This window comes from Carassius carassius, chromosome 37 (assembly GCF_963082965.1).
Source record: "Carassius carassius chromosome 37, fCarCar2.1, whole genome shotgun sequence".
NCBI classification, from domain to species: domain Eukaryota; kingdom Metazoa; phylum Chordata; class Actinopteri; order Cypriniformes; family Cyprinidae; genus Carassius; species Carassius carassius.
Window position 1 is genome coordinate 25,731,306 of NC_081791.1, and position 26,162 is coordinate 25,757,467.

At 37.2% G+C, this 26,162-nt stretch overlaps 1 protein-coding gene across 2 annotated transcripts; it reads right to left on the minus strand.

The window, feature by feature from the left end:
• Positions 1 to 10,493: 10,493 nt before the first annotated feature.
• Positions 10,494 to 22,708, minus strand: LOC132118512 (zinc finger protein 217-like). Of its 2 annotated transcripts, none has more exons than XM_059528397.1 (6): positions 22,495 to 22,708; positions 15,181 to 16,858; positions 14,691 to 14,813; positions 13,207 to 14,541; positions 12,239 to 12,359; positions 10,494 to 12,152 (listed from the first exon to the last, which is right to left on the minus strand). In XM_059528397.1, exons 2-5 carry the CDS (start codon positions 16,487 to 16,489, stop codon positions 12,250 to 12,252), a joined length of 2,877 nt encoding a protein of 958 aa, XP_059384380.1. In that variant the 5' UTR covers positions 16,490 to 16,858; positions 22,495 to 22,708; the 3' UTR covers positions 10,494 to 12,152; positions 12,239 to 12,249. The 2 variants fall into 2 exon arrangements, with proteins under 2 accessions (XP_059384380.1, XP_059384381.1); XM_059528398.1 differs by having other exon boundaries at positions 22,491 to 22,708.
• Positions 22,709 to 26,162: the final 3,454 nt, after the last annotated feature.

Below are 26,162 nucleotides of genomic sequence, written 5' to 3' on the forward strand. Positions count from 1 at the left end.
AACAAAGCTGTCTTCCATCTATCATTCATCCTCCATCTATCAAGTCTGCGCTGTGTTTTGAGATTGTGATGTTTAGGCTTTGTAATATTTATGGCTCGATGATAGAAGGGAAGACGGGCTCAGACAGGCCGCCGTTAGATGTATATTTTCACGGGGTCGTGACCTCGGTCCTGTATCTCCCTCAGCGGTCTGGTTTCAAATACGCTAATGAACATCTGGGGAAGAGCGATGATTATGCTTTTTGTTTGTAAGATGAAATTTCTTGAGCACTGTTCTTTTTGTCAGCCAATCAGAATGGTGAGGTGTTAAGAAAACGTTTAAAGATGTTATTTAAAGATATAGTGCATCCAAAAAAAATTATTATATCAATATTTACTCACCCTGTTTCTGCAATGGAATAAAATTATTATGAATTATTTATTTATTAATTCTCTTTTCCTCGTGCCACTTTATTTGGGATGGAAGCCCATTTACGCCATGAAAAAACAAAAATTTTGCCTCTATTTTTCATGAGCTGAACTCAGAGATCTATGACTTTTTCTATGTACACAAAACATTTACATTTATTCATTTAGCAGACGCTTTTATCCAAAGCGACTTACAAATGAGAACAGTGGAAGCAATCAAAAACAGCAAAAAGAGCAATGATATATAAGTGCTATAACAAGTCTCAGTTAGCTTAAAACAGCACACGTAGCAAGGGCTTTTAAAAATATATATTAAATAAAAAGAAAACAGATAGAATAGAAAAAGAATAGAGCAAGCTAGTGTTAGAGGTCTTATATATATAAACACACATAATTGCATAATAAATGAAAATAAAATAGAATAAAAAAAGATTAGAAAGGTAGTTAGATTTTTTTAAAGTATATAATTAGAATAGTGAGGGCTAAAGTTAGAGGGTCAAAGAAAGATGGAAGAGATGGGTTTTAAGCCAAAAGGCCTAATTCTCTTAAATATTGTTCACAAATCTGTCTAAATCTGTGTTCGTGAGCACTTCTCCTTTGCCGAAATAATCCATCCACCTCACAGGTGTGGCACATCAAGATGCTGATTAGACAGCATGATTATTACACAGGTGTGCCTTAGGCTGGCCACAGTAAAAGGCCACTCTCAAATGTGCAGTTTTATCACACAGCACAATGCCACTCATGTCGCAAGTTTTGAAGGAGCATGCAATTGGCATGCTGACTGCAGGAATGTCCACCAGACCTGTTGGCCGTGAATTGAATGTTCATTTCTCTACCATAGTCTCCAAAGGCGTTTCAGAGAATTATGGTAGTACATCCAACCAGCTCACAACCACAGACCACGTGTAAGCACACCAGCCCAGGACCTCCACATCCAGCATCTTCAACTTCAAGATCGTCTGAGACCAGCCACCCGGACAGCTGCTGCAACAATCGGTTTCCATACCTAAAGAGTTTCTGCACAAACGCTCAGAAACCGTCTCAGGGAAGCTCATCTGCATGCTCGTCGTCCTCATCAGGGTGTCAACCTGACTGCAGTTCATCATCGTAACCGACTTGAGTGGGCAAATGCTCACATTCGCTGGCGTCTGGCACTTTGGAGAGATGTTCTCTTCATGGATGAATCCCGGTTTTCACTGTACAGTGCAGATGGCAGACAGTGTGTATGGCGTCATGTGGATGAGCGGTTTGCTGATGTCAACATTGTGGATCGAGTGGCCCATGTTAGCGGTGGGGTTATGGTATGGTTTTCGTACCCCCCTCCCCTCGCCAGACCCCCCAATACAGTAAAACTGCACATTTTAGATTGGCCTTTTATTGTGGCCAGCCTAAGGCACACCTGTGTAATCTTGATACGCCACACCTATGAGGTGGATGGATTATCTCAGCAAAGGAGAAGTGCTCACTAACACAGATTTAGACAGATTTGTGAACAATATTTGAGGGAAATAGGCCTTTTGTGTATGTATAAAAAGTCTTAGACCTTTGAGTTCAGCTCATGAAAAATGGGGGCAAAAACAAAAGTGTTGCATTCATAATTTTGTTCAGTGTGTATATACTGAATATATACTGAATATATATATATATATATATATATATATATATATATTCAGTGTATATATGTATATAAAGATAATTTTTATCTTACAATTAAAAAAAAATTCTTGCAATTCTTAGTTTATATCTCACTTATATCTCTGTGGGAAGTCGTGGCCTAGTGGTTAGAGAGTTTGACTCCTAACCCTAGGGTTGTGGGGCCGGCAATAGCATGACTGAGGTGCCCTTAGGCAAGGCATCGAACCCCAAACTGCTCCCTGGGCACTGCAGCATAAATGGCGGCCCACTGCTTTGGGTGTGTGTTCACAGTGTGTGTGTGTGTGTGTGTGTGTGTGTGTGTGTGTGTGTGTGTGCACTTTGGATGGGTTATATGCAGAGCATGAATTCTGAGTATGGGTCACCATACTTGGCTGAATGTCACGTCACTTTCACAATTCTGACTTTTTTCCTCATATCTGATACAAACAAAAAGTCTGAATTTTGAGATAAAGATTAGCAGTTACCTCTTTTTTTGTTTTTGTTTTTATCGTATGGCACAAATAATTCAACAGAATTGTGAGATATAAACTTGGAATGTGAACCTGAAAAAAAGTCAGAATTCTGAGTTTGTATTTTGCAATTCTGATCTTTTTTTCTCTCTCTTTCTCTCAGAACTATGATAAACAAAGTCTGAATTATGGATTTAAAAGTCTCTGTTACGTATTTACATTTTTTTATTTCATGACGGAAACCGGCTTCCATACACTTGGGTCATTTCAAACCTTTATGCTGTTGTTTTTCTGTGGAGCAAAGAGTAATTGGAATTGGAATAATTTATAAAAAATAAATTATAATAAACAATAGTTTTTTGTGTTTTTGATAGTCTCTTCTGCTCACCAAGGCTGCATTTATTTGATTAAAAATACACTAAACATTTGTAACTTTGTGAAATGTTATTATAATCTCAAATAACTGTTTTTCTATTTGAATATATTTTGAAATGTAATTAATTGCTGTGATCAAATCTGAATTGTCAGCATCATTCATAATCCTTCAGAAAATATTCTAATATGCCAATTTGCTGCTCAATAAACTTTTATTATTACTATCAATATTAAAAACTTGTTTTTGATTTATTTTAATTTGGAGGTGAGCTATTCCTTTAAGATTTTAGGAAATACTGCACTATTCAACAGCTGGGCCTGCTTTATTGTCAAAAAAAAAAATTGTGTCGAATATGTTTGCCCCATTTTCACAGAAGAATGACAACAATGTCATTTCTTCAAAATCCTCATCCCATTAATGGATTCAGCCAACAGAGAGCAAACGTGGGCTGATGGAACCAGTGAAATCTTTAAACGCCGCAACAGTCGCTTTTACTGTACGTACGTTTTTTGATTTCCCCCAACCAGGTCTCTTGATGGCTTCTTAGCAACATGAAACATGACACATCATCCATTATTCTGAACGTGTGCCTTGCTATCTTAGCCCGCTCCATATGGTCCTGCTTGTCTCCAGACACCCAAATCCCTTTCCCGAGGCCAGCGACTGTGTTTTCCGCAAGAGCCATTATATCTCTCTTCTTTCTCAGAGGGATCCACCGACGATGATGAGCAATCACAGTGAACGCCGACTTTACATCTCTTAAAAAAAAACAACCACAAATCGGATTCCTTGAGTCTCACCGTGTTCGTCTGGCCCATTTGCTAATTCATGCAAGTTGACAATCTGGAGGAGGCAATTATCAGTGACGACAACATCGCCCATGCAGAGGACACATGACTGATATGAAGTTTCCATGTGCTGCTTTTGTCTGGAGTGAGGAGAGACAGACGCCTGAAACAAAGAAACACGAGAAAGAAGATCCAGCGTTAGGAAGAATATTAGGCAGAAACATTTAATTGAATTAATTATATAGGTATCAAATTAATCACTTAATTGCAGTATCACTATTTGGTTTGGGGGTTTTGTATCTAATTCTGACTAAATTTGTCCTAAATAATATTTTGAATCGAGTTGTGAAATATTATTACAATTTCAAATAAATGTTTTCTATTTGAATTTGTTGTGAATGTCTTTTATTTCTGTGATGCAAGCTGAATTTTCAGCATCATTACCCTGTCAAATGATCCTTCAGAAATCACTATAATTTGCTTTTAAATAATTAGCAATAAATATTGGTAATGACTGAAATTAGTGTTGCAGCTATATATATATATATATATATATGTGTGTGTGTTTTTTTTTTTAAACAGAAATATTTTTTGACATTACAAATGTCTGTACTGCCACTTTTGAATTTTAATAAAAGTATATTTATTTTAATCTTTTTAATCTTTATAACATTTGAATGGCAGTGTATGACATTTCCACAAAGTTATTAACCCTTTCATGCATGAATTATGATAACCCCAGTCAGGATTTTTTTCCTATGTGTTTTTATTGCTCTTAGGGCATGAAAACAAGAATTGATTTTTATTTAATTTTTTTACAAATTTTTCAAAGAGATCTTCAGATGTCCACTTGAGTGGACAGCATGCGGTTGGTTTAAACTGAAGATATACTGTATTAAATATAAGACAATAATCAAACAGATAAAGTATGTGAATTTAACAAACTAATCAATGCAATTATATCAAATAATGTGAAAACTATCAAATATATGCAAAAAATATAAATGCAAAATATTGCAATGGCTTCATACAACTTCATACAAGTTGCACTTCGCGTATCTATGATATCAGAACATGAGGACGTGATTCCATCATAATTTTCTACAGCCTGTCAAGGTACAACTGTGGAAACCACTCAGATGCTCCCTCCAGTGCACCAGAGTATGGAGATTTACCCTTATTAGCTGATAATTATGATTATGTTCAAGATGGACATGCACATTTCTATCATAGCCCTCCTCTGAGAAAACCTAGCGATACGTTTATTCGATCTCATCTGAAACGATCAGTGTTGGGGGTAACGCATTACAAGTAACATGCATAACCCATTCAGATTACTTTTTTGATGTTACAAGTAAGGTAATGTGTTACAAGTAACATGCATTACCTAATCAGATTACTTTTTTTGATCTAACAAGTAATTAACTACAAGTAATGTGCATTACCTAATCAGATTACTTTTTGATGTAACGAGTAAAGAAACGCATTACAAGTAACATGCATTACGTGATCAGATTACTTTTTGATGTTATGAGTAAAAAAACGCATTACAATAACGCACATTACATAATCAGATTACTTTTTGATGTTATGAGAAAGGAAACGCATTACAAGTAACATGCATTATGTAATCAGATTACTTTTTGATGTTATGAGTAAAGAAACGCATTAAAAGTAACATGCATTACGTAATCAGATTACTTTTTGATGTTATGAGTAAAGAAACGCATTAAAAGTAACATGCATTACGTAATCAGATTACTTTTTGATGTTATTAGTAAAAAACGCATTACAATAACATGCATTATAAAATCAGATTACTTTTTGATCTAACAAGTAAAGTAATGCATTACAAGTGTCATACATTATGTAATCACATGACTTTTTTCGATGTCATTGAAAATTACATTCTAATAATACAAATACATTTATTTACAGTAGAAAAAGTCAATGCATATTAAGTTTTTAAGTTTTAAATTTCAAAAACAATATTCACATTATAATTATGAATTGTAGCTGAAATATAGCCATTGCATGCATGACGTCCACTACAGTGGACATGTGATTAATCAGAGTTTTCTCTCAATCTAAAATCAAAACTTGCTGCAATATTTTTTTTACCTACAAGAGTCTCCTAGGATAGAAGGAATGGGTGGATATTCTGGAGCAACTTGGCATGTCTGACTGACCCTTGGCCATCTTGGTTTGGAGGGGGAAAAAATCGAAACACAAAGGCTTGCCACTTGGTTGCAATTTATAGGATGATGCACCAGGGTCCAATGAAGAGATTGATGTGCATCTTTGCCATAAAACCCCATGCAAATTCAAGAAAATGCTTCTTTAATAGCTGTCCACTGTAGTGACCACTATGCGTGAAAGGGTTAAGCATCAATAATAATAATAATAATAATAATAAATGTTTCTTGATAATTTTGCAATCAGCACATTAGAATGATTTCTGAAGGATCATGTGACACTGAAGACTGGAGGAATGATGCTGAAATACGCATCCAAGGAATAAATTACATTTTACTTAGAAAATGGATATTTTAAATTAAAATAATATTTGACAATATTACTGTTTTTACTGCATTTATGATCAAATAATTGAAACATTGATGAACATTTCTTGTAAAAACACCAAAATTGTAATTATTCCAATCTAGTCTATATAAACATACACACTCACATTCCTATATTTATCCCCTGAGCTCATGCTTCAGTGTTACTCATGTAAAACACCCACTGATCTGCATCAAAGTCTACAAAAAGAAAATCTGTACACAGACGAGTGGATGCAACGTTTGCATGAAAGGACATTTTGGATCCGAATTGTGCACTAAGCCGCATGAAACGTGAATATAAGCGTCACACAACACAAAAACAACATAAGTGACAGGCTATATACTGATTAAAATACACACTACTAAACTTGCTATGATTAATTAATCAAGACACTGTTCTTAAAATATCAAGCCAAAGTAGACAGTCAAACATTTTCATGGCGAACAAATAATTTGCTTGACAGGGGGAAACGGCACTGATAAAATATGTATACGGTCGCCTTATACGACTCGTCCACAGGGAATATCGCCAGCTTTGCTTTTGCCACAAAAGCTCTCGCAAACACTATGACAAGCAATAGGGTGACTGCATGTGGCCCCATGTTGCACATAACTCTAATTAACATCTGAGTATTGTTCTCCTGCACATTACCTGCTGCACACAGCATTGCGTGGGGCCCGGCGCGCTGCGTGCCAGATCCCTATGTCAGCAAAAGCAACACCTCCTGCGGTGAATAAAGCAGAGCCCGGTGGAAATAAACGTCTCTTCTGCAGGGTGTGACCCCAGGCACAAAGGGGCCCACACCTTCACAGAAAACAAGGCAGGACGAAAACAGGAATTAACTATTGTGCTGTAACAGCAGGGGATGACGGCGCGAGCTGTAATAGTTGCTCTGCATTGCATGTGTGCATTATAAAATGCTAGTTAAGAGAACATTTAAAGGAGCAGCAAGCTTTTTCACAAAAGTTTTGCACATAAATAAACTGCAGGTGTTGTTATTATTGTTATTATTCATATTAGTATGTTTAAAGTACCCAAAATTAACATATTAGTACTTTTCTAAAGGGTACATACAGTACTACTCACCTTGACATCAACTTATAAGAGCTGTGATTCTTGTAGAGGTTTGAATTGGTGCCTTTTGTAGTGAACAAAGTTTGAGCACTCTAGCTCAAAAATTCAGCAAGTAACAGATGCTAAAAATAAAAAAAAAATGTGCTATGTAAAATGTTTTTTTGTGTGTGTGTGTGTGTGTGTGCATGAAAGCTATGAACATTAGAATGTTTTGCATAAATGGGAAGAACTGAGAAAAATTTGTAGGCCTAAATGGGACAATCTGCAGGAAAATGTGGAGGAATTGTGGTGATTTTAAGATCTCTCAATTCAGTTTTCATTTTCTTCATGCAAAATATAATTTCTTCATTTGATTTCCTTCGATTCGATTTTGGGGGTAAAATACAACACTTTGAGGATTGGAGCAAGTGGCTATTGGGCTTCTTGCAAATCTGTGGTCATGTTTGCTTTGAAAAAAAAAAAATGTCTTACTCCAAACAACCTCAGCACCGCTAAAGCAACACTAAACTCCCTCATCACTGCCAATGATTCACAAGAAGCCTGTGTGTGCTTTCCAACTTTCACAAGCAGTAATGAGACTCGATCCAGAAGTTTACTGATCGCCGCAGACCAGCAGCATCAAATAAACACAGTGCGCGGCTCTAAACGCTACAGCCCTGACATCAAACCTTGAGGGATTTAGTCAAAACAGGAAGAGTGTCACGAGCCGAGGTTGGACTTCCTTCCAGATGCTCGCTTTGGCCTCTGTTTGAGGGGCATGTGAGGGTGATTCTAAGCGAAATGCTCATTTTGCGTTTGTGATTATCGAGACCCATGGGCGATATGCACTAATGTGAGCTAATGCAATAGATTACACAGCAGCGCTGGCCCCAGGGAGCAGACAGCAAGCAGATGTGCTAGTCAGAAAGAAAAGGAGGGGTGAAAGACTGTTTCACGTGCTGGATACTGTCTTTTGTAATTTGTTGTTGACAGATTTCAGCAGGCCAGGATCAGCAGACGAACGATTACCAACGCTCGGCTGTCTGATGAAAGTGTGTGGCCTCAAATGAAAGATACAATGTGGTCATCTTATATCCAAAACGGTGAATGATCTTTTTGTTCTGTATAAGGCCTAAAAAGTCTTTGTGTGAAGAGTTCATTGTGTCCCAGTCTCAAATGAAGTGAAAGCACATGGTTTCACATGTTGGTACACACTGCCCTCTGGTGTGCTGCCAGTGAAGTCACATTTTCTGTTCGCTGCATATATATAAAACCTAAAAGAATAGATCCGGGCCATATTTCACCTCAAAATCTTAAATATTTATAGCAAAAATAATAGGAACCCTGGCAATATTAAGATTGCACTTTCAGCATAATTAGGCTACTCCAGTCTGTGTCATATGATGCTTCAGAAATCATTCTGATATGCGGATTTATTTTCAATGTTGGAAAATATTTTTATTTATTTTTTTACGTGATAATTTGATAAAAAGTACAGCATTTTTTCAAAATAGAAATCTTTTGTAAAAACGTATTGTTCAAAGGTTTCAGGTCGGTGTGTTTTCATTTTAATTTATCTATAAATAAATTATGCTTTATACTTTTATTCATCAAGGATATTTGAAATTGATAAAGTGTTAGTAATATTGTCACAAACAAAGTTTGTGGTAATGCTTGTTACGTAATCAGATTATTTTTTCAAGTAAAGTAACATGACCCTGAACCAGAAAACCAGTCATAAGGGTCATTTTGAGAGAGAGAGAGAGAGAGAGAGAGAGAGAGAATCGCCTTAAAGTTGTCCAAATGAAGTTCTTAGCAATGCATTTTTCCAATTAAAAAAATGTATATATTTACAGTTGGAAATTTAATGAAATCTAATGATTTCTGGCATAAAATCGCTCATTTTGACCCAATGTATTGTTGACTATTGCTACAAATATAACTGCAACTTAGGAGTGGTTTTGTGCTCAAAGGTAGCATTTTTTTATATATTTTACAAGAAAATATCTGAGTTACTTTTTCAAATAAGTAACGCCTGTTACTTTGTTTTCCCATGTACAGTATTGACTGACAGCTCTCGTGTTGCCATGTTGAGAGAAATCGGGAGTAAGGTGTTGTGTGTGCTTTATGAACATGATGCTTACTATAATTTTAGACTAAAGGTGTACATGCATTTACTCATCTCACCTGCACAAAACAGACTCGGTGTACCTCAAAATGAATAAAAACATTGAAACGGATATTATACAAACCCGAATAATTAAATGTTTACACAAAAGTCCTTAATGTATTTAATCCCATTTTTATTACAGTGTCTTTGCTGCTGACCTTCAGTGATCCAATTCAACAATACTAATGAGCAAAAATGAGTTTGGATGAATATCACGTTTTTATTTTATTTCTTTCTATTTTATATTGAAAACAAGCAAACCACCATGAGACAGGCATTTTGGGTTTTCATGAGCTGTATGCCAAAATCATCAGTATTAAAACAATAAAAGACCTGAAATATTTCAGTTGGTGTGCAATGAATCTAAAATATATGAAAGTTAAATTTTTATCATTACATTATGGAAAATAATGAACTTTATCACAATATGCTAATTTTTTGAGAAGGACCTGTATTATTAATCTAATGATGTGTGTGAGCATAATCATTTTCAAGATTCCATTTGTTTACATTACTTAACATGAACTAACAGCCTTTATCAAACTTAATTTCAACATTTACTAATACATTATTAATCAAAAGTTAACGCACTGTGAACTAACAAAACTAAAAATGTTATTAACTAACAATAACAAAGGTTAATAACTACCTTAAAAATGTATAGCTCGTTATTACTTAATGTTAGTTAGCACATTAACCAATGTTAACAAATATGATCCTGTTGTGAAGTGTTACAGTTTTCTTTTGGGGGTGAAATCTGATCAAATATTTCTTTATTTACCAGATAAGCAAATCCTCTATCTAAAGGTCAAGAGCGGGTGAACATCTAAACATCATGAAAGCCACACATCATTAGAAAGACTACCATTTCACTAGCAGTTTGTCTATACTATACAGTGTGGCTAACGATGAATGCACATTTTAAGCATATGACATGCAAGATTAATTATATAATAAACATCCACAATCATGATAAAAAAATACTCACCTTCCACAGATGAAAAATGAAAAACAGACAACCTGACATTTCTTTCCAGTTTGCACAACTGCTTTATTCTGCCTCTAGAAAGGGCCTGAGCCCTGGAATACACCTGGCTTAATAACAAGGTGGGTTACAAGATTGCAAATCCAAATGACATTCTGTTAAAGAGCAAAAACAACAGCATCATTCATGAAACATTGGACTCAAGAAGAGTGGGGAGAAAAAGCATCCTGGCTTCATCATTTTTGCACAACCTGACCACAAAAGAAGGAACTCTAAAGGGAAAAAGTAATTAGTGAAAGTGCAAAAGAAAAATTTAAAATGCAAACAGATACACCCTAAAGAGCACAACTACAAACACATTTACACACGGTGGCCACTACATCCTAAACCAAACTACCTACACAAACGCAATTCGGTGCGTTTAAGAGTCGAAATACTGAGCGGGAGCGAGGACAAAAACCAGATCGAACCTGCGTTTAGCATGAAGCAGCATTGGTTTCTAACCAAAGTCGAATAGAAATCCATTATCACTCAGCCTAACTGATCTACGACTCAACAAAAAAACTAAATAAGGGGCGATTCAGCATTGTGGTGTGAAGCAAACGAAAAACACAAAATGCTTCAAGTTTATTATCAATGAAAATTGATGCATTTGCTTCAGCTCATGAAAGCCCCTTGTATATTACAAAATAAGTTAACTCTCCAAACATCTTCAGAGTTAGTATAATGAACGCAGACAGTAACAGAAACCATGACGAGCTTTAGCCACCATTCCACATACAACTGAATAAAGCAACACACTCGTCTGAAAATAAATATACACTTGATTATTAAGAAAAATAAAGAAAAAAAAAGATTACAAATACAAAAACATTCTGGTGTATGAAAACATAACAATCACATCAAAAATGCTCACCACACATTTGTCGGAAACTGCCCAGCAGTGCAGGCGCAAAATCACAGTTATGTTTCTCATCAATCCTGAGGATCCCGTTGAATGTCTTTGTCACAGTGAAAGAGGTTCCACACAGTCCCTGCATTTACTTATTTTACTTGACTTTTAAATGTACCTACACAACAGTACACAGTACGTCACCTTTGCTTCAGAAGTCTCGCACCCGAGACGGTAACAGCAGTTAGATTTTGTACCAATGAGAAGGTTTCTAATTTCGGAAATGATCTTGTTCTGTGCATAGCATAAAGCTGACCTGCAAGAGATGTTAAACATTAACAATACACACACTATTAGAGGAAAGCAAAAAACACAGCAGCCCTCTTTGTTTATTCGCTCAGTGCTGTCCCCTCGTGCATTTAGGCTTTTAATAAAAAGTAATGGAGGCACTTGCTGGGCTTGTGGTTTGATTAGTATTTAGGCTGTCATAATAAACCACCGACCCACAACAGATTCACAAGTCAACTGTCATGCACAGAGTGCGTCAGACGTTCAGCTTCGTGTTAAGTGCACCGCAGATGAATCTATTGCCATAATGGAATGCAAATTGAATCAAAACAACACTGTTCAAGGCTGCAGTCCAAGTTTGTTCTGCCTTGCAGCCAAGGCTAGAGCCGAGCCTGAGGCCCGTGTCCACACAGTACATCCTTCCAACGACGGTAGTGTCTGAAGAACAGTAAGCGACATCAAATCAGTTCAACTTTCCTCCCAACCAAGGACCCCACCATTTTCTCAGCGTATTTTAAAGCTGCAGAGGAGAAACAGCGTGATTAGCTACATAAACCACAATGCAATACCTAGGAAATGAGAGCAAGGATATTTGAAGACATTTACCCTGGATAGGTCTAAGAGCTCTTTTCTGAAGGTCCACAGCGTTCGTTATTCAGAGGGCTGGTTTGGATTCTCCTCTGAGTCATACTAGTGGAGTAGTGAGGGAAAATCAAGGACCTGCTCCCTAAAAAGAGGAGCATACAGGGTAGTGTTCAGTTATGATCCCAGGACATCTCCTCACTAAATTTAAGAGGCCATGGTGAAGTCTTAAAACTTCAAATAATTATTAAAAGCTGCAGCCTGCATTATTGTAAAGGGAAAATTCTTGAAATGTTATTTTAAGACCAAAACAAAGATACACACACACGCAATTTGTGGTTTTAGTTTGCAATTTTTGCTGTTCATTAAATAACGTTAAATGTCAATGCATATTGATAATGAAAAATGAGAGATAAATGTGCTAAACTGATAGGTCACAATGCAACAAAACCAATCCTGAAAATATATATACAATATATATACACATACTTAACTAAATATTTGAAATAATTATATGCAAACTATTGTATATTTACACAATATTTTTATATAATAACTACTAAGATAGATTATATATATATATATATATATATATATATATATATATATATATATATATATATATATAGAGGGATGCACAATAAATATCTCCAGATATTTAATGCGCATCTTGTCAGTAATGCTGGTTCTGTAATAAGCGGTAAATCTCTACACGTGTGTGATTTCACATGGAGCAGCATTTACTGCTCCGAGCCATTGTTCACTGACAAGCTGTCGCAAACATGCACATAATACGATCATGGTTTGGCCCAGCCTGTCAGTGAATAACGGCTCTGTGTAGTAAATGCTGCTCAACGTGAAATCTATAAATATATACATTATATATTACAGAGAGAGATGATTTAGTATTGAAATCACAGTTTGTGAGATTTGCCTATATATGGCCAGTTACCCACTGACCAATTGCTGACAAACATGTTGTAAATACTGACCAGTGACAGGTGAGGCCATGACAGCATGGCTGGAGCCTGCAGCGGGGTGATAGAGCGAGGCCAGATTGTTAGGTGTGTAGTTGCGGAGCAGGTTGATGACATTCCAGTCGGCCTGCATGCTGTTGGGAGACGGAGTGGGAGTCACCTTAACTGAAGACAAGGGTGAGCTCGTCTGCAACGAGGATTTCGCATTCCTGCCAGAGGGCACAATCCGGTTGAAATCCTCTCCGAGCCGTCCAGATGCAGTATGTAGAGGCTCAAAGGACTTGTGTCTCTTGCTAGAGGGTTCGCCAACGTCTGTTTGCGACAAGTTTCGGAAACGGTCCGAAAGGCAAAGTCTAGCTGGATCTGTGGGCCAAACCATTCCGTTTTTGCCCAAGCTTGCCCTCTGATTCATCTCATGATCCAGGCCAGGCCTCTGCTTGGACAACTCTCGATCAATTACCAATGGCACATTTAATTTTCTGCTAGATTCTTGCTCTGAGATTCTAGAAAGTGAGCTGGTTGAATCTGATTCTCTGCCTCGTTGGCCCTCCTGGTGCTGATCTCTCCAGCGCTCCTTCGCAGGAGAAATCTTAGACATCTGAGGCTGTTTCGCAAGCTTTTCCCCAAGTTTTTCTGGTTGCCGTATTGGGGATTTGGTCCGACGGGGATGCTTCCTGTTAATGTGGGGCAAAGGAGTGATGTCTTTGCCCTCAAGAGCCGGAGGGCAACCAGTGTACCGTTTCGGTTTCTGAGATCCCCTGTATCCATTCTTCTTGACATCAGACTTCTCCTTGTGGATGAGTTTTTTATGCATCAAGAGAACCTCAGGGTAAAGGGTTTCATAAGAGCAAGAGGTACATGTGTTAGATGGTAACAGGCTTCTGGGTACTGAGGTAGCAGATACAGGAAGTGGCACTTTGAGAGACAAATTCAAAGGTGCTTCGTTAGCCTCCTCCTCCATTTTCGGGTTTACGGATAATGGGTATTTTTTGTTGACCTCACCCACAGGGGTGTAAGGAGCTGCAACGGGACCACTAACATACTCTTCCTTGACTTGAATAGAAGGATTTTTGCTGTTAATAATGGCTTGGCTCAAGCCTGGGTTATGTTTAACACTGGCAGGCAGAGGTTTAGGAGCAAGCCACTGTTTGGCTGGTTTTAAGGCTTGTTTGTCATCTGCATTCTTGGGAGGTTCAATGGCCTTGATGATATTTCTAGCAGATGGTGTTGCAGGAATGTTCAGGATTTCTGTGAAAGGTTTGTCCTTGTGACGTCTGTCTAGATGGTACCTCAAAGACGTTTTCTGTGCTGCGGAGTAGTCACAGTATTCACATTTATATGGTTTTTCACCTGTGAAATGACAAAAGAGACATCAATGTTTACATGAGACAAAAAATAGCCAAACTACATTTATCCTGGAATACAAGCCATTGGGGTCAGAAAGCAAGACAGAATTAGACCCGATACGGTGTACAAAGACAATACAACAAAGAACTAACCAGTATGTGTCCTGAGATGAATATTGAGGTAATAGTTTGAGCGGAAAGTCTTGCCACAGTAACTGCATTTTCTTGGAGGAAGAATTTTCAACTTCACTTTTCCCGATCCTTCCTCATTTTTTTCTGTAGGAAAAGTGACATGTTAATTTTAGCCTTAAATGACACATGGTATTCCAGAATAGAAATTTAAATTGCAAGCTCCACTACAGAATGTCCTCAAGTCAAATATGCATGAGTTTTCTTTGACCAGCAGAGGGAGCCCTAAGGTCTGCACCTAAGTTCTGCAATTGAACCCTTGAGACAGAAGTAGCTTCTCTTGTAGTAAAGAGTGTGCATTTCTGGGTAATTCTAGTGTACATTATTCAAAAAGATGACAACAATCTTGAGCACTCTGTGGATGAACTTCTGACAGATGATGGCAAGTTGTTTTAACAAGCAAATAAGAACTAATAAAAAATTGAAACAATACAAAGCACTTGGTTAATAATACCTGGATTAAAGGCGTCAACTGGCACTCCCTCTTCGGAGCCATCCTCTGAGTACTCCTCGGCTCGGTCAAGAGATGAACTACTACAAGAGCCTACACTTTGGGCCCTACCATCTATAGGTGTGGTGGGACTCTCTGCTCCCCCTCGTTCCTTCTTGTGGATTCTAGAATGGAGGACCAACTGATGATATGTCCGGAAGATCTTGCCACACTCCTCGCAGTTTGTTGGCTTGTCTTTACGAATCAGACTTTTTTGCTCAAGTGATGGTGAAGGAGTCTCGCTAGGCCTGAGGTCACTTCGTAGGCCTCGTCTGGGTTTATCTCCACCCCCAGAAGCCCAAATGGCCCCTAGTTCCTCTTTTTCAGAACCAGAGTCCTCGTTGTCAGAGTTGGAGTCGGCATTGAGCTCCTTGGCCAAGTTCGGACCTGCTGCGATCTTGCCCCTGGTGGCCAACTGCCAAGCCTGGTAGGTGTTAAAAGGATCAAGTTGGGATATCCAGCGTCCAGATGGATGACTCTGTTCAGCTTCTTCTCTTGTACCTGAAGGATGCAACTGTAGAGTCTGCAAAAATGCCTTCTGAGATACAGGGACCTCCTCAGCTGGTTGGCTAACAGAGGAGTCGTTCTCATCAACTTCCAGTTCTCGATTGTGGACCTTGCTGTGCTCAGCCAGAACTTCCTTGTTTAGGAAAAAGAAGCCACATACCATGCACATTTTGTATGACGTGTCCACAGGTGATGGAGGTTGGTCTTGGATGACATCATTAACGGTGGCAGGGATCTCCTGGTCCTGGTTTTTGTTTTTAGCCTTTCCACCATGGGTTCTCATGTGGTTCTTCAGGAACCACGGCTCTTTGAAACGACGTCCACAGAGGCCGCAGCAGTACGTGAAAGAGTCCTTGTGTTTCCGCATGTGCGTTTCCAGCTCTGTCGCATCTGTAACGGCATGGCCACACACAACGCAACAGAGCTCCTCAATCTTTTCCACAGCTTGGCAGGTCTTAGAACGAGCCCTTTCGCTGGGTGTTAAGAATTCTGCTTCCACGCGCAACACTGCAGGAGCGTGGAATGTTGTGGGATGCTGGGAAAGAAGGTGTGGTCCCAGGTCTTCCTGATGCAGGAAAGTCTCCTCACAAAACATGCAGTCTAGAGGTAGGCTACTTTCTGCCAGTGTGTCTAGTTTTTCCATCACGCTGGCGTGGGGCGTCATGCTAGATCCAGTACCAGGCATGCTTGCATTGCTGTGGCTGAGAATGTCATGACCTAGTCCATCAGGACTTTCCAAATATGGGAACAATGGGTGGGTAGGCATGTCAGCAGGAATTTACTTGGGTATTTCTTTCTTATTTAGTTTCAGGTGAAAGCTTGTATGAAACCATATGTTGAAAGTTATGAGACGTGAAGAATCATTCATTTGAAACACTCATGAAGGACATCATGCATTAGATTACACAATATCAAAAATAACTCTTAACACTTCCATGGAACTTGCCAAATTTTCCAAAAAGGCTTTTTAAATTTCAGCACAGTACATATGCTAAGAGTTTCAGTAAACCCCTGTGAGGCATCCTGTACAAGAGAAGCAGTCGAGGCTTGCCAGTCACTGCCAGGTAATGGGGCATACACTTGATCAGTTGATTTCTTGTGATTCACACAGAGGAATTGTCCTGACAGGCAAAACCTGAAATGAAAAAAAAAAAAAAAAAAAAGACAAAGTCAGGTGTGGCCAGTTCTGTGGAATGTAATCAACTCTACGACTACACTTACAGATGATAAAATTAATGGGGGAGAGAAAACAAGTGCTCATCTCTTTGGTACTGTTACTTAATATGAAACATGATCTGTCACATGGATCGTTAAAAAAAGATTAGCAACCACACAGGGCTAAGTTTGATGTTTTGCTTAAGTTTCTAAAGTAAACTTGAGAAAAGAAAAGTTGTTTTATGTACACTTCACCAGTTGCAGCAAATGTGGATTAAATACAGAGCAAGCAATAATCTAAGCTCATTTCTAAAACAAAAACAAGCATTCGATATGTTGTTGTTACAGCAGCTTTCATTTTAATTTAGAATACATGTATCATTATTTAAGGTAACATAGACTGGGTAAAACACAATAATAACCTTGCTGTTAAAGATCTGGGCTAACATCCAAAGCTTGTGACCCCACCCCAAAGTATCTGAATTGGGAATAAACCAGCAGCTAAAGGCTTATAGACCCGTTTTGGAGTAGGCATCACAGTTACTTCACTTGCAGCTGCATGCGCATTGTGGTGGCAGAAAAACACTGGGAACAAGTGGAGGGAAACAAGTAAAAATAAGAGAAAAAATGTATGGTTGTGCCTTTGGACGTCAGAATCGGAATGAGAATAATTTTTATAACATACTGTTGTCAAAGATGCTATTTGAAGCTCAACGCAGACTAGGGCTGCACAATTAATCACATGCGATTGTCATGCGTCTCTTTAGTAAAGCTGGTTTCGTAATTAGTACTAAATATCTATCACCTGCTTTCAAATGGAGCGGCTCTTACTACACAGAGCTGTAGTTTGCTGACAAGCTACGCAATATCGCATTCATAACCAAACGCGATATTGCGTAGCTTGTCAGCAAACTACGACTCTGTGTAGTAAGAGCCGCTCCATTGGAAAGCAGGTGATGGATATTTAGTACTAATCACAGAACCAGCTTTACTAAGATACGCATGACAATCGCATGCGATTAATCGTGCAGCCCTAATGCAGACCTTTAAACGGACAGACTATGGATGAGACCTGCTATGATTACTAGGGATGTCCAGATCCGATCACGTGATCGGAAATCGGGCCCGATCGCGTGGTTTCAGACTCGATCGGAATCGGACGTTACCTCCCGATCAGGACTCGGATATATATATATATACTCATTAATTTTTAACACATCTTTTGTTATGCGGTGGCACAGAGTTAGACCCTTTTGACTCCACACAGAAACAGCGACGCGTGCGGCATGACATCACTTTGTTTTCAAGAGCTGGTGTGAATAAATATAGATTCAAACTCAAAGAGACATGATTGTTTACGCATGACCTGATATTTCATTCGGACTCAGGATACAGCGAGATGAACATCACAGAGCGCTAAACTCTCATGCAGTGTGTGTTTCATTCATACTCGAAGCCGGAGCGCGCTCTCGCGCTGATATCAGGAAATTCCTAATATGGACAAAAGCGTCCAGCTATGCTGTGGTGCGCACAGGAAAACAGAAACTTATGCAAACAAGAAGACGTTAATATACGATCACGACAATAAATTGTTCTTCAAGTCATCTCCAGCAGGTGATAAATAAAGTATGAACAATGCAGTGCTGATTGACATTTATTACAGTATAGAAACTATTCTGCATTATTATGTGATAAACAGTGTTTGTAGTATATAAAAAAATCATTATTATTTGTTATTGTCCAGCATTTATAGATTTCTAAGCCAATTAAAAGCTAGAAATTAGAGAAAAAATAAAGTTGCCTATACTACCAGTCAGAAGTTTTTGAACAGTAAGCTTGTTAAGGTTTTTTTTTTGTTTTTTTAAGAAGTCCCTTCTATTAACCAAGCCTGCATTTATTTGATCCAAAGTACAGCAAAACAGTACGATTTTGAAATATTTTTACTAGCCTATTTAAAATATCTGTTTTATATTTGAATATATTTCAAAATGTAATTTATTGAACATCCTGGATCTGTTTTTTCGCTCTTCTTTATTCTTTTTTTTATGTATTATAGAAGTATCGGATCGGGACTCGGTATCGGCAGATACTCAAAATCAAATGACTCGGACTCGAGGTCAAAAAAACCTGATCGGGACATAATGATTACCCTACTTTTAAAACATAAAAATTATTTTAACAATATGTCTATATAATATTAACATAGGGGGCATAGTATTAACCAAACAGTTAATATTTAAAACTATAACATTTACATATTTTGTCTCACAATTATCTCACAAATGCAAGTCTAAACCTCCCTGTTCAAACGAACTCGACTTAACTCAACAATTTGTCAAATGTTTTTCAATTCGGAGAAAAAAAAAATCCAGAAGTGTGGGATTGTAAACTCGTTATTCTGAGCAGAGGGGAAAAGAGAGAATGATGAGTTTACTTTTTTTTTTTTACCAGATTTAAGAGGCATAATTTCGGAATTGTGAGGAAAAAATCAGAATTTTGAAATTTAAACTCAAAATTACCTTTTTTATTATTTTATTCCATGGCTTCCATAGACTGCTACTTTAAAACTGTCATTTTCTGCCACCAGTTAGGCTCCACCCACAACAAACATCACTGTTTGCAAACTGTGAAAATGTTCTATTGAGAGTACAGTGTTAATCTATAATAATTGTGCCCTTGAGAAAAGTTCTCTTTGCTTTTTGCTAAGTTATTCCACTGGGAAAGTCATGCACCATGATCAAGACATGTTTTAATAAGATTTAAGGTTAAAAGATATAGGCCTATAAGTTTGTAAAGGAGATGCTGTAACTTGTATGTTTTATATGCTGCAACAAATCTCCATTTCTTTATTCTTCACAATTTTTTTTACACAAGTTCATATTAATGGTCCAGCATAGTGACAAATTAATTTTTAATTGCTTAAACATTCATGTAGTAATCTCAGTTAATAAAAAATAAATAAAGGAAAAAAAAACTGCATGACCAACACAATATATAATAAAAATAAACAGCAACTTTATAGCTTTAACTAGCATTTGACAAATTATTTTGATGTTATTTGTCTTTATGTAAATTATAAAAACTAAAATGGAAACCACTGTTAGAATGAACTAATAAGAGAAATAAATTATAAATATAACAATTATACATAAGTGTGTGTGTATGTGTGTGTGTGTATGTATATATATATATATATATATATATATATATATATATATATATATATATATATATATATATATATATGCACACACACACACATACATACATTACACAAAGCCCAAGTGAAAGTATAATTTCGGTGAATATGTATGTCACGAACAAAGTAAAACTTTGTCTGAGATCTAATAAATTACACTGGTCTGACATCAACTGTTCTGTAGGGAAAACCCAATTTCAGATCTTTTAGAAAATTTTCCGGGAAAAAACGGACGAAATGCCATCATTCTTTAGATGCATTACTGTGAGGCAACAGGAAGCCAGAGGTGTATCTACAGCGGTGTCCTTCATAATATATGTGAAACCTCACTCGTGAGATCTAAGGTGGAGTTGCATTGTTCTAAAACCCTGTTAGCCTTTCATCCATGCTGATACAAGCCAATAAGTATAAAGAACCACATTTATCTATTATATAACACCCAAAATGAACATACAACACTCTTATTCAAGCCCAAATGTGAAGTTTCAGGCATCTTGCCAATTAGTTCTAAACTGCACACATAAGTGCTTATTTTACAACGCCTTAAATAGAAAAGATAAAAAGAATCAATCATGAAAAATCAATAATCTCCTGCTATTCCCTACACACACACACACAAACACACACACACAACAAGTTAAACTCACTTTTAGGGAAATGCAACACAAAAATAGGCTTCGCTAATGTAAGGCACCAAAAAAGAGAAACAGAGTCTGAAGATGAAAAAAAAAGAGAAACGGAGGCTGAAAAGGAAGCTTTAACACATCAGTTATCTACCGAATAACCACTGTTAAAAAAAAAAGTGAAAAAGAAACAAAACAATCTGTGAATTCTTTTACATTATGCAGACATACTCTAACGACAGGCCTTGCTGTGCTGATTTCAACAGTTTTGTTTCTCAAAGACCTTTAGATGTTAATCACAAAGTAATCCCGAGCAAAGCCATTTACTTTCAAAAGCATTTAGATAACTTAAACAGTACAAAATGATAAAGTTAATGGCCCCACCTATGCTTGAGTCATTATAATAGCCTAAAACACGGTTAGTTGACATGCTGAAGAAGAAACAGCTAGAGACCAGCTGCTGTTTGTCTTACTCTTTTGTTTGGGCTTTGCCATGCAACCTGTTCACAAGAATAGCATGTTTGTTGGCCCCCAAACCATCCAAATCTATCAAAAGAAGTTCTTAAAAAGACACAGTGCCTGTTACACTTGTAATAATTGTCTTATAGAACAATAAATGGTGTGGATGGCTCATGCAAATAAGTGAAAAACGGGTTAAAAACACACCCGCCACTGGGAAATTATCTTAGACAAAGCTCAAAACTGCATAAAACATTATATGCATGAAGTCTATATTATATATGATGTGTCCATATCACACATAATACATACATACACATATATACATATTTGGTGTGTAAAACAAATCTACTTCTGAACACAAGTGACGTCACGCACAAGTGGAGAGATGTGGCGATGTCTGCTAATTAAAACGACGGTTACTGACGTAATGATGCAACGTTTAAATGTATCGGTTTTTAAAAACATAATAGACACTATGGAAACGACGCGCCTTATAAACAAAATAATGGTTTGTATGGATAATAATGCCTCGTGTGTGGAAGCGTGTCTTTAATGTGGCTGTAATTTCCTGACACGTGATCATTCTAACTTGATCAGCAGCTTTAGTAGTTATTTTACTACACACCTCGCCAATATACCTGATTGTCTATATATATATTTTTTTCTTCGTTTTTTTTGAAGGTGATATAAAACTCCTCCCTAACTACAGTCGAGTTGTTTTTACTCCAGAACAATGAGATCACTATATGGTGAAGCAGAAGTTAAAGAACTTGAAAAAATAACTTCTTAAAACCATAAGTGTAGTTGGATGAAAGAAACAATAAAAACAAAGCGGAATAGATATTCAACCAAAAAGAATAAAATAAAATCATTATTATGAACAACCAAACCAGACTTAGACAAAAGTACCTTCTTCTTTGTAGCTATCTTAATAACTTGTTTGATCACAGGGCTGATATATATATATGTAAAACGTTATATATATATAAACAACTTTATGACTTTGTTTTTTTGGGGGGGGGGGGGGGGGGGGTGGCTGAAACGCTTGTTGAAAGTTGTTTTCTATTCTTTCCCCTTTCAAGATAAGGAAGAACATCAAAAGGTCTTAATGCAGTTCCTGCATAACAAAAAGAGACAGCAACTTTATCATCCTCTTCTATTTCGTTTCATATAACAGAGTATCGGTGTTAAACTAAAGCATATGTCCCAGTTCGTTAACTTTGGTGAGGTTTGATCAACCTGTGCTCGTGCTGATAATAGAAATTTGGCTAACGACACGCTAGCGATGAGTGATATTGAAAATAAGGAACTCACCCTCCATAACGTACCTACCATTATGTTCAGACTTCGTCAGGTATTCTTATTGTGTGCCAAAAATCGTTATATTAACTAATTAGATCTATGGGGTGTTAGTTTGGTAGCTTCTTTCTTTCTGGAAATCTGATTAGCTGAGTTAGCCAATTGTTAGCAGGACGAAATGCCTTGCTTTCAATGTTTGCAAATCACTCACTATGCAGCTGTTGCGTTCAGAGAGAGAGAGAGAGGGCGCGCTCCCGTGGATGTCCGATTCGTTAACGCACAGATGAGTCGGATCTTTGCAACGAATCATTTGAACTGGTTCGCGAAACTTTTTTTTTTTTTTTACCTTTTTTATTGAAACAGGGAACAAAAAAATCAAAGGGGAAGAAAAGGCACATGCAACCAGCCATGTTAGATAACAACAAAGTAATACATTTACGTCTTAAGAAGACACATATGATGAATAAAGAATCAAAAACACAGCCCGAGCTGTAGTGTTATTATCAAATGAATCACTCGTTTTAGTGAATCAAATATATAAAGCTAGTTTGATTCCCATGAACAAGTGAATCGTGATCCCGTTCCTTTTTAGTGAATCAAAACACTTAAGAATCAATCCCAGCGGTTACTTAACTCATCACAATAATTACTTTTGTTACTTTGTTCGACACGTAATGAACACAAATGTTAATAAAAACACCAATATCAAAATAGCAAAAGTGTTTAAAATAAAATGCACTGGAAGTTTATAACAGCAAAAGTTACCCTGGAGGAGTTGTGAAATATGATTGCATGAGTATTAAGTATATATTATTAAGTATAGGCTCTGAATGAATTGTTTATATGAACTGAATGTTGGCTCAACCAAACTGTTCTGGTAAGCATTAAACTAAATAATACATTTACTAAACAAAAATGTGGCTTTATTGAAATGGTCAAGAGCATGCAGTATGCCACGCTGCCTGGGGACCACGTGGTGACGCAATAACGTCCTCACGCAAAAGAATCACTGAATTGCTTCGACGAACTGTTCAAAAGAACTGTTCACGCAACCCACAGCGTTCTATGGAGCGTCGCGACTCGCGCACCTCTGATCACATGACCTTCTTAACTATTCTTCATCTAGATTTTTACAGTGGAATTGTGGTTTACGGTTGTTGCTTAGCTTATTATGATCTGGGGTATGAGAGTTATGCACAGACTCTGACGCGAGGATAGCTTCCGTCAGTAGTAATGAAAAGGAAGTTAAGTATTTACCAGTCATGAGCCCGCATTGTAAACAAATGTCCCTTCATAAACCACGACCCGCAGCTGGTACCCGTATGTAGGCGAAGTGAAGAATAGACTAAATATGTTTACAAAAAAGTTACAAAACACACGTTTTATGAAATATCATGTTTATTTTATATTCAAACAACGACACAACTACCAATAATTTAAAGTTCACATAAGTTAATAGGTGTTTTCAGCTTAAAAAAAAAAAAAATATATATATATATATATATATGATAAATTATGAACTCTGTTTTGCTAAGGTAGTATTTTATTGATTCTAAAACTCTCTGTTAGCCTAAATATACTTAAAACTGGTGTGATTTGACAGGAAATCTTTCACATTAAAAAAACAATGCTTTTTGTCCTGCAGCCTTTGTACCGAATGAGGGCAAACATGTGACCTATTTATTCCAGTTCACATATATAGCCCCATCTCATGATGGCATCTTCCTAAAAACTTGTATTTAAAATTCCAGTTTTTGCATTTAGCTGTTACTGTGCAGAATAGAAGTGGGCGAAGTTGCTTTCTCTCCTCCCTTAACCTTTCCAGGCATTATTTCTTACGCAAACACAGATAAGCATTGAATCATCTGCAAGTGCTTGAAACTGCAGGAAATTTGGCTGTTATTTGAGAGAGTAGATACCTATCACGTCCCCTACACTGCTTCCCTCAACACACACACACATACACTTTTCATGTAGGGTGGGGGAGGGAAAGAGACACACACAAGAAAACACATAAATGTAAAGACCATAGAACAGGGTATGTTACTGTTACTTTAAAAGCTAAAATCCAGAATTATAAAGCATGCTTAAAACTAAAGATCTAATTATTCAAGCAACTGTGAAAGAAAAGCACCATAATGCATCTGTATTCAAATAAGCAAGTAAAACTTGTGGGTTGCATGAACTTTGACATATAAAAATTTTGTAGTACAATCATACAAGGAAATAACATTTATATTTGTGTTCTAAACATAATAATTGTTATGACTCTTAATGCTTAATGCTAATAGAGCATGCATTTGTTGTGACACAGAGACCATGTTGATTGTAACTGGAACAGGAGAGTAGTCGGGATGTAATGCTTCTTCAGAAGTGAGAAGTACTTTGAACACCCTCAGGCGAAAAAGCTCACAACTGTTAAGTTGTGCAATCATCCAGTTGGGGAAACTTTGTTATTGAAATTACTCAAATACAAAGACTTCACGCGTTTGTCGTAGCCTTTGTGTTGGCATAAAAAAATCTGACCTTCAAGACATGAAAGGTGCTTTCAACTTAAGGCAATGCAACAACTTTTATAGAGATTCTGTACATTTAATATGGAAGGCTGGATGCCTTTCTGCATCAGTTCAACTCTTCTTGTCTTTAAGTTTAATATTCTGCATGTAAATGAAGCATCAGCAATCCCCATCCCCAACATTTCCACACCCAACCCACATGGAAAGGAAGATGTAGCTTTTAGGAATATCCGTAAGGCCCTGTGCTTGTGGATTGTTCTTGTGAAAGGATTTAAAAGTTATTTTATTAAGAGAGCCTCACTGGTTTGATGTTTCAATAAAGGAACAACTGTGATGTTTTGCGGTATATATATGGAGTTTTGCTCATTATAATGAGCCATTGATTATACAAACCTTCGTATAGTGTCATAAAGGATTTCTTTGGTAAGAACTATTAATTTCAGTATCCAAAGTCAAACCTCCCATTCTTTTGTAGCTACAGTAAATCCATTGAAGATTGTCTAGGCAGTGCTGTGTTGTGTGCTTCCCATTCATCTGTGCTCTGAATGCTGGTTTACAGACGGATGGGCTATCGCAGTCATTTCTCTGAGAGAGAGGCTCTCAGTTGCGGCTCACAGCTGACAGCAGGCCACACAGTCAACAAATCCACATCAGTCTCTGATAATATAACTGCCCAAAGACCTCAAGGAGCGCTTTTTGTTGAAATGTTTAGTAGCTTACACACTAAATGATGTCATTCCAAGCAGGGGCATAGCTTGTGGGGGGACAGGGGGATAATACACCCCTCAACCCCCCAGTGTTTGAATTGTGTCAAAGCTCTCGGGGGTCACCCTAACCAGTTTATTAAATAAAACAATACAAAACGTTCAATACATATGATGCAAATTGTTTGTTTTGTCATCGTTATCATTGAGAAAACCTAGTTATAAGATAAAAGATTATTTTATTATGATCTGTGAATTAGGTTTACCAAACAATCACTAAGCAAAGAAGAATTAAATATCGAGCCAAGGGGTGTACGATAAATGGTAAATGGTAAATGGACTGCATTTATATATCGCTTTCAACAGACCACATGGCCATCCAAAGCGCTTTACAATTGCCTCACATTCACCCATTCACACACTCATTCACACACCGAAAAAAACGATGATGAAAAATATCAATATATATATATTCTGAGAT

Coding starts and splice junctions, on each gene's coding strand:
- LOC132118512 (XM_059528397.1), bottom strand. CDS start 16,489: ATGCCTACCCACCCATTGTTCCCATATTTGGAAAGTCCTGATGGACTA. Junction 14,814..15,180: donor AGTTGACGCCTTTAATCCAG/GTATTATTAACC, acceptor CTTTTCCTACAG/AAAAAAATGAGGAAGGATCG. Junction 14,542..14,690: donor TCATCTCAGGACACATACTG/GTTAGTTCTTTG, acceptor GTCATTTCACAG/GTGAAAAACCATATAAATGT.